General features: G+C 38.0%; 1 protein-coding gene across 1 annotated transcript; it reads right to left on the bottom strand.

The window, feature by feature from the left end:
* Positions 1-4,024: 4,024 nt before the first annotated feature.
* On the bottom strand, positions 4,025-6,648 carry LOC309566901 (uncharacterized protein; the record flags this gene model as incomplete). The annotated part of the gene is made up of 1 exon (XM_082272243.1): positions 4,025-6,648. One exon carries the CDS (start codon positions 6,646-6,648, stop codon positions 4,045-4,047), a length of 2,604 nt encoding a protein of 867 aa, XP_082128369.1. The 3' UTR covers positions 4,025-4,044.
* Positions 6,649-11,075: the final 4,427 nt, after the last annotated feature.

The following is an 11,075-nucleotide window of genomic DNA, read 5'->3' as shown; positions in this document are numbered from 1 at the left end:
TTTGTGAAATACTGTATATATAGGGACATATATATATATATATATATATATATATATATATATATATATATATATATATATATATATGTGTGTGTGTGTATGTATATATATATATATATATATATAAATTTTGTTTTTCAAATTAATTATCAAACAAAAAAAAAGTAATGTGTTCATCTTTGTTAATATTTTGTAATCTTTTATTTTTTATATACTGTAATCTGCCTACAAAAGACATATTTTTATATATAGATAAATGTATGCACTACTGGTTCGATTTTTTTTCCATGTATAAAAAATAAACTTCAAATCATAAAGTCATTATGACTTTTTGGGTGATCTACTATCACAAAAAATAAAATAAAATCTACTCTAGTGGATAGTGGGCTTTTTTTTTTGGTAAATACCTAAAAAAAAATTCATTATATTTTCGTGTGATATTGTAAATTATCCTAATCAATGTATATGTACATTATAAAAGAATCAAATCTAAATTATATTATTTTTTTATTATTGGACAGATTATTTTGCAAAGCTCAAACAAACAAGATGGTAAGTATATGCAACCTAATATAATCTGTATTGCAAACACCTATACCAAGTCTTAATTTATTTAAATTTTTTTAAATAAATATGTTTTGTTTAAATTTTTTAGAAAAGTCAATGATACATAAAGAAAAGTAATAGCAACTGTTGTTTAACAGACATTGCATTATGAGAACAAGGTAACATTGTGTGCAGGGGGCATCCATAGCACAGTGGTGAATCTGGGCACGACACCAATTATAGAGACACCACACTGGGTACAAGTCGTTATATTTTTTATTAGGACATTACAATTATATTCTAATATAAAATTTCTCAAGTAAAAGTTTTACTTACATGAACATTATGCTAATAGAACATGGCAGACTAATCATATTAACGCAATAACCAAACACTTCACTTTTTAAAATATATTATTAGCAATACACAACTGATTTATGTAAACATAAAAAGATGAAGACCAAAAATGAATTAATATAAAATACATTTTTAAATAAATGAATCAATGTAATAAATAAATAAATAAATCAATGTAATTTTTTTCTTTTTTAAGTCAAGTCAGACAGCAACATCGAGCACAGCAGAAGACGCTTGCACAATTCGATCATCGGAGGAAAGTGTAAGTACAGACAACCAAATGTCAATCCTAAATAGAAAAAAAATGTATATAAATTTTTTACAATAAAAATTGATATGTCCTCATTATATTACAATTTTAGAGTCTTAAACAGTTTGTAATTGTTGAAAAATACTGAAATTGCTTTATTTAATAGTATAGATATATGTTTTAACTTTTAATACATTTTAAAATAGAGGATTTTACTTCTTCAAAAACTGTGGTCGCGTTTACCGTTGCCAGAGGAAGATCCTTGCTTTCCATTCAATCCACCTGCTCCTTCAAGAACAGCATCAGAAATTGAGGAAGAAAAAAAGCAGCAAATCCGAGTAGGAAATAGTGATTGGTGTAAATGTGGCAAATGCATGCCCATGACTACGCCAGAGGAATCGATCTGTTGTCAAGAAATGGAAAACACAAAATCAAATATTTCTGATGATTTTTTGTGCATTACAGATTCTGAAATTTTTAAAAATATGATCTTAAACCATACTAATACCATCATTCACCTGACACTAATACATCTCGGAACTCCACAACCTCCTAATGCCGACGAAAACAGGTATCGATCTATCTATCTATCTATCTATCTATCTATCTATCTATCTATCTATCTATCTATCTATCTATCTATCTATCTATCTATCTATCTATCTATCTATCTATCTATCTATCTATCTATCTATCTATCTATCTATCTATCTATCTATCTATCTATCTATCTATCTATCTATCTATCTATCTATCTATCCTCAGGTGTGAATAGGAACAGGTGTGTTACAATTTGGTGTTATCGCTCTCACTCTCTCATACTGGTCACTGGAAGTTCAACATGGCACCTCACGGCAAAGAAGTCTCTCATCATCTTCAAAAAAATGTTGTTCTACATAAAGATGGCCTAGAACAGTGATGGTGAACTTTGGCACTCCAGATGTTTTGTAACTACATTTCCCTAGATTATCAACTACACTGCAGAGTGCATGAGCATCATGGTAAATGTAGTTCCAAAACATCTGGTGTGCCAAGGTTCATCATCACTGGCCTAGGCTATTAGAAGATTACAAAGACTCTGAAACAGAGCTGCAGCACGGTGGCCAAGATCATACAGCAGTTTAACAGGACAGGTTCCACTCAGAACAGGCCTCGCTATGGTCGACCAAAGAGGTTGAGTGCACGTGCTCAGCGTCATATCCAGAGGTTGACTTTTGGGAAAAAACGCTGCCTGCACTGCTGCACATATAGTAAAATTTTTACTAAAATGTTAGGGGTATAATCGCTTTTGTGAGATAATGTATTTATATATATATTGTAAATATATATATATATATATATATATATATATATATATATTGGGTGTATATATATATATATATATATATATATATATATATATTTTTTTTTTTTTTTTAATAGATTTTAATAAATAACATATTGTTATGTGTTTTTATACAGAAACTTGAGGAAAGCTGCGTACAAAACTTTTACTGCCTGGATCCATGGGTATTTAGGAAAAGGTAATAGAAGACCAATACCTTCATGCGCAGTAAACCGTGTTAGAAACACATTTCCTGATCCAGAAGGACAATATGTGGGTTTCAAGTATTCCAATGATTACAATGCTGGTGACATGGCTTTAGAATGGTAGTTCTGCATTTAAAAAATAAAAATATTTAAAAAATACTTCTCTGTCAAATCATTGTTTTGAAATCCCACTCAGCATATGATCATAAACTATACATTTTTATGCATGTAAGAAAAAAAAAAAAAAAAACTACATACATATTGATTTTTCAAAAAAGCATTTTTTGTTGTCATAATAAATTATGTATTATATTAAAATTATTTAAATAAAAATTAAAATTAGGTGAATGCATATTCATACTTGCTTATTATTCAGTCTGGATATGCATGCCTGCATCTACACTTATCTATACAGTTATAAATACAACCCCAATGACTATGAGGATATATTTAACAATGTACACATTATATGATAATATTTATTTTAAATCTAATTTATTTATGTGAAAATGTTATTGTCCTTTGAGTTTATTATAAACTTTCTTAAAAAAATAAAAAACATAGCATTATTGAATCAATGTTATAAAAAAATGCTTAAAAACTGAGGATGATGTACAAATAACTAATTATTTGATATACTATTTAAGGCTAAAGCTATTTTTTCTTATTAGACTATAGTATATATAAAAATGACCCTGCCAGCCAAAAAAAAAAAATTATATATATATATATATATATATATATATATATATATATATACCAAAAAATAAATATAAAAAAATACGATATTAAAAAAATATATATAATGTTATTTGGATATTACAGTTTTAATAATGCATACATTTTTAATGTTTACATGCTATGCTATGGATGCTAAAATTGTTTGATATAAAAAAAAAAATTAATGGCAGTAAACATCTAAAACGTTTTCTTGGTACTAGTAAAATAATCTAAATTATTAAAGTAATTAATTAGTTAATTCTGTAATTAAGTAAAACTCACCTTATAATAACTGTAGTTAACTTTTTTTGTTCAAAAAAACTTCAAAAAATATTCAAAAACTTTCTCTTGAGAGATGTTCTATATAAACATTCATAAAACTTCAAAGTAAATAAAAAAAAATTAATTCCTATAGTTTTTAAAACAATAAAGTAAAGTTAAAAGCATTATAATATAATGTACACTTACCTTAAACAATCTTTAACAAGCCAAATTATTTTCTGATAACATAACTTAAACTGAAATGAACTCTATAAAAAATTAAAAAAATTGGTTATTTTTTAAAAAAAATTTATATGTAATTATAATATTCCAAAAAAAAATTGTTAGATTACTTTTTAAAATTAACGAATGAACAATGATTATTCGACAGCCTTATCCTCTCTGTTTAGATTAAAACGGGATCGATGCAGAGACACTGCTTCCTCTTTGTTTGGTTTTTCCGAGGGAGCAATATTTTTTGGGATGTATTCTTCTTTGGAAACCCAGTTTGAAGGCAAGAGTCCACCAGCTACTCTCACAATTGTGTCAATAATTTCGAAAACATGGTTTTGGGAGACAGGATCATATATTGGACGAACAATCCATCTTTTACGCGATCTAGGGTGTTCTAGTCTGCTTCTTGGATTGCCAACATCCCCGCTTCTTGATGATTTCTGATGCACAACTGCTTGTTTACGGCCAACATTGCAGTTGTGTGTCAAAATTGCGATTTTAGTTCTGGCCTCCATAGAGTTCATGCGATAATGAATTCGCTTACTACGGTACTTAAGCACATTACTGTGAAAGTTCTCAATTGCACCGGTACGACAATAACACACGAGATGAGGCACATCATTCTCTATTTGTTTGGAGCATACTATGTCCTCCAGGGCCTTGTACGGCGCACTTGGTTTTATCAACCATCGAACAGGGGCTTCCAATCCTGTTAGAGGTTTATGAAGACAAGCGCTATGTTCTCCATTCTCTTCCCAGTTGTGAATATTTCGGACATGATAAAGGAGAGATTTCCATAGTTTCCAAAAAACAGCAGCATCTCCTCTACATGTCCGACTACACCAGTAAAAATGGTTAATTACCGAAGATATCCACAGCTGCAAATCTTGACAATTTGCTTTCCGAGCGGCTTCTAACAATTTTTTTTTTAAAGATTTTGAATAATGCCAGAGATCGAATTGATGATTGATCATAGTATACTCTTCACGTATAATTTTTCTGATGCCAGGATGACGATCTGTCCCCAAAAATTTCACATTATATTTATCGTCTAAAATGCGATTAAGGCAATTTTTAAACGCTAATTTCTCCATTGCTACTGAGGATGTGGTCTGTGACACTTGTACTACCTCAAAATCAATAATTAATTCTGATGTTAAATCCATCATTGTATAGATGCAATATTTAGCACAGAAACCAGGGCTGTCGCATTGTCCATCACCGACTAAATACACTGGTTCTGATTGCAAATTTACTCTTAATTTTTCTTTTTCCATTTGCCAAACAGAATCAATGCCAGGGAAAATAAATTTGTTGAGGTACTTATGGAATGTTGATTTAGAAAAAAGAGGTATCTTTAACATATCGAACATCTCTTTAACTTTTGAAAAAGAAGAACCACTGCAGACTATTGAAGAAGAAATTAATACATTACCAGCAGCAAAATTTGCTATTTTTGGTTGACTTTGCCAAATTAGAGAGTGATGGTTGTCTGCACATGTGCCATATATGTTAAGAAGGCTTCCAACCATCACCTTGTTAAATTCTTTAATTATTTCATAACAAATTTGCTTTGGACAAATTATATTTTGAAAAAGTTTATCCAATTGTGATTCGAAAACAATAAATTTTCTGTCATTCACACTGCTCCTTGGTAATTCTTCGGTGGTAAATAATGAATTCTGTCTTCCTGAAAGGTCATTATGAGATATATCACTTTCATATAGTGCCGAACTGTCTGCAGTATAGTTTGCATCCTTGGTGGTATTTACAAATGTGTCCTCAGTTTGATTCAAATCCATATCCAAATCGGTGACAGAATTGTTAATTTGCTGATCGCAAATGGCAGCAGCAATAGAATTGTCTTCAAAATCCATGTTACTAACTGAGTTCAAAGGAGGAGATTCATGTTCAAACATTGGTTCTCTTGGAGAGTCTAATGCCATTAATCCACACAAGTCTTCAGTGTTAGAGAAGTCCGGCGCAATTTCAGGAATAGCTGTCTTTACAGGTGTAATGATGAGTTCCTGTTGGTCATGATCTTGAATTATTTTGGCCGGTGTTGAATAAAGCATTATGGAATCGAATTGGGGGGAATAAAGTGAGTAATCATGATCTTTGGAAATATCTTGGTAACTTGCACAAAAACCATAAGATTTTTCCGATTTTGAATACATGAAGTCTTCTTCCGAAGTTTGTGTTGCAATATCTATTGTTATAGCTATGCTATCAATGGATTTGTGACATGAACAACAGCACGCAGATTGTTCAATTCGGTCTGCAGATGGACTCTGAACCGTTGCTATGTTTTCGGAAGCCACATCAGCTAAATCATCAGTGTGTTCAATTCGGTCTGCAGATGGGCTCTGAGCCGTTGCAATGTTTTCGGAAGCCACAACAGCTAAATCATCAGTGTGCTGTGCTGGTGGTAATTTCTTTTTCGGTAATAACATTGATCTATCCTGGGGGAAGACTGTCGGCAATGCATTTCCTTTTAATACCAATGTGCTCTTTTTCATATGAAAACTGTCTTCAGAAAAATGCGCTGAGCACATCCTAAAACGATCCCCCTTTTTATCTGAGAGAATAGTCTCTGCTGATTCATTCAAGACATCATCTGTCAAATTTCCAAAAGAAAGCCATGTTTTTATATTTTCCAAATCTTTCGGAAAAGGATGAAGCTTAATATTTGGATATTTTTGTTTTTGGCCAGTTTTATGAGGGCAGTATTTAAAAATACACTTCGGCATATTTCTGAAAAATATAAACAAATGAAAAAAAATTAGTATAATTTTATAAAAAATTGAGCAATGGATTGTGGTTATGTAGTGATATTAATTATGTCAAATAGGTACGATGCAATTGAGAAAAAATTCTAAAAAAAGGCCCAATGAGATTTGAACTCATGACCCCTGGTCCACAAGACCAGTGCTCTAACCACTGAGCTATGAAGCCTTATGGCATAGGTTGCATTCTTATGGAAGCCACTTTTACAAGTGGATCACCATAACACATGGTAAATAATGGAGAGGTGGGTGGATATATGGACACATACTGTATATATCTCAATACTTATAAATGTCTTTATATATATTGAAATAAAGATAAAAAAAATGTGGAATATCAAATATATACATGTATTACCCTCTAAGGTAGGTGCTAGTGAGAAAGTATAGTTTGGAGCCTTGTCTGCTTACCAGAGGGGTTGCAGGCAAATCTATATTGTACTGTGCATACCAGAGAGCAGGATCTGTTAGTAAGGTATGTTCATTGTACTCAATGTGTTATTTTTTGTGTCTATAGAGAGTTTTACACTGTTCCAATAGGAAGAAATGTAAGACAGTGTGAGGAAAACGGAAAAATGGATGAATTGGCTTTGATACAGTCCTGGTGATTGGCAGGGGCAGGTCGCCTCAGTGCATACTGGGATACTGTATAAAGGCAAGGAGAAAATGTGCTGCGGGGTCTTTGGCTGAAGAGTGGAGTCCCGGAGGGAGGCTGGCAGCTGCCTCCTCCTCTGTAGTGGTGGCACGTGGTAGCAGAAGGTTGTCCTGAGGGCCAGAGGAATGGATGAGAGGAGCTGAAGCCAAAGGTCCATGAGAGCTGACAGAAGAGACACTGAAGACACTGTAAAATGGTATCGTGAGTAAAAGGACTCCGTTGAAGGGACCTAATCTGAGTGGGGCCACCCCACGTGTAGCATAGTTAGTGGATGGGTGTCAGCATTGAAAGTAAAGAGAGAGTGAGAGTGTCCTGAAGATAATTGCTAGTTCAATAAGTCATCTTATGCAGAGGTAAGAGACTTAATATAAACTCACCCATAGTGGTAGGGTGATTCAACAGCCTGGCTGTTCCTTAAAGCGGAGTTCCGGGCATTCAGGGCTAGTACATTACACAATGGATAGCCTCTGAACTGTCCTAGGTCACAATTGACTTTTATAATAAATACTTATCTTGAAAATGTATTCTCCATCGCTGCCATCTGAGGTGTGGGCAGCTGAAGCCAGCGTGTCCTCTTGTGTGTCCTCTTCGGTCCCACAACGCACTGCACCTGCCCCGCCATTACTTCAGGGGCAGACGCGTCCTCCCTGCACAGCATATGTGCATGCACAGAAGCTGTTTAGCAGGCAATGACACCCCTGCACAGGAAGTGACGAGCGGGGCCAGTGCAGGCGTATTGATTCCTGGGAGCGATGACGTTCAGCCCCCAGGAATCATTGCAAGGAGGAAGTGACGGCACGGGCCTGCGGCAGCAGAGGGAGGAAGAATGGTGAGTATTTTCAAAAATAACAAGGTAAGTTAACAACAAAAAGGCAGTGATTATCCATTTCTTTTTCAGGTGAGACTCAGCAAGCAGATGTCCCAAAGTCGATTTAAAATAGGAGTCCTCAAACACATGTGCCAAGTTACTTTGGAGTATCCCACTCTTCTCTTCTCTTATCCCTAATGTATAATGTCACTAATGTACCATGCCCACAGCACTGCATCCTCCTGTACCATGCCCACAGCCAGGGCCGGATTAACATAGGGGCTATTGGAGCTGCAGCTCCAGGCCCCTCCCTGAATATAGGCCTATGCCAGTGGCTTATCGATAGCTATGTGTGCTGTCTTGAAGAAGAAGTCCCTGCAAACGTGAAGGAGAGAAGTCTCAGCTGCTGCAGCTGAGTCCTGTTCCTGCCGATGCTTGGGTCCTATCACAGGATCTGTTACACTCACACAGATCCTCAGTGTAAAGGAGATGCAGATAGCTGTCTGGGGGAGGGGTGCTGATGTCATCCTAATCAGCAGAAGCCCGGGAGAAAGGAAATATATCATGCTGCTGAAATGAGGTTAGTAAATAGGGAGAGAGGATTGTGCAAAAACTCTCCTGGGGGCTGTGATGATTGTTGGAGAGACTGCTGCTTTCCCCCATGTAATGTGTTCCCTATTGCCCACAATGTAATGTGTTATGCCATACAGTGCCCACCATGTCAAATGCTGTGCCATGCAGTGCTTGCAGTGTAATATGCAGTGCCCACCATGTAATGTACTGTGCCATGCAGTGTCCTCTATGTTATGAGCAGTGCCCACTATGCCATATGATGTACCATGCAGTGTCCACCATGTAATTTGCTGTGCCATGCAGGGCCTACCATGTAATGTGCAGTGCCCATCATGCCATGTGCTGTGCCATGCAGTGGCCACCATGTCATGTGCAGTTCCCACCATGACATGTGCTGTGCCGTGCAGTGCCCACCATGTCATGTGCTGTGCCCAGCATGCAATGTGTTTTGCCCACTGTGTAATGTGCTATGCAGCAGTGCCCACCATGTCGTGTGCTGTGCAGTGCCCACCATGTCACATGCAGTGCCCACCATGTAATGTGCTGTGCCCAACATGTAATGCGTTGTACCCACCCTGTAATGTGCTATGCAGCAGTGCCTACCATGTCATATACAGTTCCCACCATGTAATGTGCTGTGCACTGCCCACCATGTCATGTGTATTGCCCACCTTGTAATGTGCTATGCCATGAAGGCCTCCCATGTCAATTGCTGTTCAGTGCCCACGATGTCATGTGCTGTGTTATGCCTATCTTGTCATGTGCTGCACCATGCAATGCCTACCATGTAATGTGCTGCACCCACTATGTAATGTGCTGTGTATTGCCCACCATGTCGTGTGCCGTGCAGTACCCACTATAAAATATGCTGTGGCGTGCAGTGCTCACCATGTCATGTGCTTTGCCCACCATGTAATGTGCTGTGTTGTGCAGTGCCCACCATGTCATGTGCTGTGTTGTGCAGTGCCCACCATGTCATGTGCAGTGCTCACCATGAAATGTGCTGCACCCACAATGTAATGTGGTGCAGTGGAGTGCCCCAGGTAATCTGCTGTCCAGTGCCCACCATGCCATGTGCAGTACCCACCATATATTGTACTGTGCCCACCATATGATGTGCAGTGCCCAACATGTAATGTGCTCAGCTGTGCCAGTATGTCATGTGCTGTGCCCACCATATAAGGTGATGTGCCCACCATGTGCTGTGTTGTGCCCACCATGTAATGTGCTGTGCAGTGCCCACTATGTCATGTGTTGTGCCCACCATGTAATGTGCTGTATCCATGTATCCACCATTTAGTGTGCTGTGCCCACCATGTAATGTACTTTGCTATTACCCCCATGTATTGTACTATACTGTGCCCCCCCACAGATTCACCTCCCCTCTACCCTTTCTCTCTCGCCCCCTTAACCCCCTCTCTCCTCCCACCCTCTCTCTTACCACTCTCTCTCTCACCCCCTCTTTCCTACCACCCACTCTCTCTCTCACCCTCTCTCTATCCCCATTTTTCTCACCACCTCTTTCTCTCTTTCTTTCTCTCGCTCTCACTTTCACCCCTCTCTCTCTCTCATCCCCTCGCTTTCAGCCCCCTCTCTCTCTCTCTCAACCCATCTCTCCAGTGCCATCTTAAGAGCATTGTAGGCCCCCGGGCAATGCAGTACACTGGGGCCCTGCCTACACAATTGCTCACGAGAATAAAAATGCAAATTATCGATAAGGCAATATTTATTGGTACAGCAGTGCCAGGCTAATAACAGCTAGGATGAGAATCGGACTCGACTGTGTGCGCCTGTTCCCGTGGAGGTGGACAGACATTCCTGCAGTTGTGGGCTCCCCCTCCATGGCCCAAGTGGCCTGACAGCAGCGCAGGGCCGAAAGGCGCTTGCCACCTGCTAAGTTTGGCGGCGAGATGCACGTGGGAATCAGGACTAATGCTTGGCTGGGGCTGGGTCGCTGGGCAGGTGGGGCCCCCCGGGCAAGTGGGGCCCCCGGGCAACTGCCCAGCGTGCCCATTCGGTAAGATGGCCCTGCATCTCTCACTCTCTTTAATTTATTTTGACAAAAAAATGTTTGCGTTTTCATTTTATTTTTTTTCATAAAAAGGCCCACCAAAATCCTCAGCACCAGGCCCATGATGCTCTTAATCCGGCCCTGCCCACAGCGCTGCATTCTCCTGTACCATGCCCACAGCACTGCATCCTCCTGTACCATGCCCACAGCGCTGCATTCTCCTGTACCATGCCCACAGCGCTGCATTCACCTGTACCATGCCCACAGCACTGCATTCTCCTGTACCATGCCTACAGCCCTGCATTCTCCTTTACTATGCCCACAGCGCTGCATTCTCCTGTTCC

Source organism: Pelophylax lessonae (assembly GCF_965119305.1).
Source record: "Pelophylax lessonae genome assembly, chromosome: 11".
Lineage (NCBI taxonomy): Eukaryota > Metazoa > Chordata > Amphibia > Anura > Ranidae > Pelophylax > Pelophylax lessonae.
This window is presented reverse-complemented; position numbering and strand designations above follow the sequence as displayed.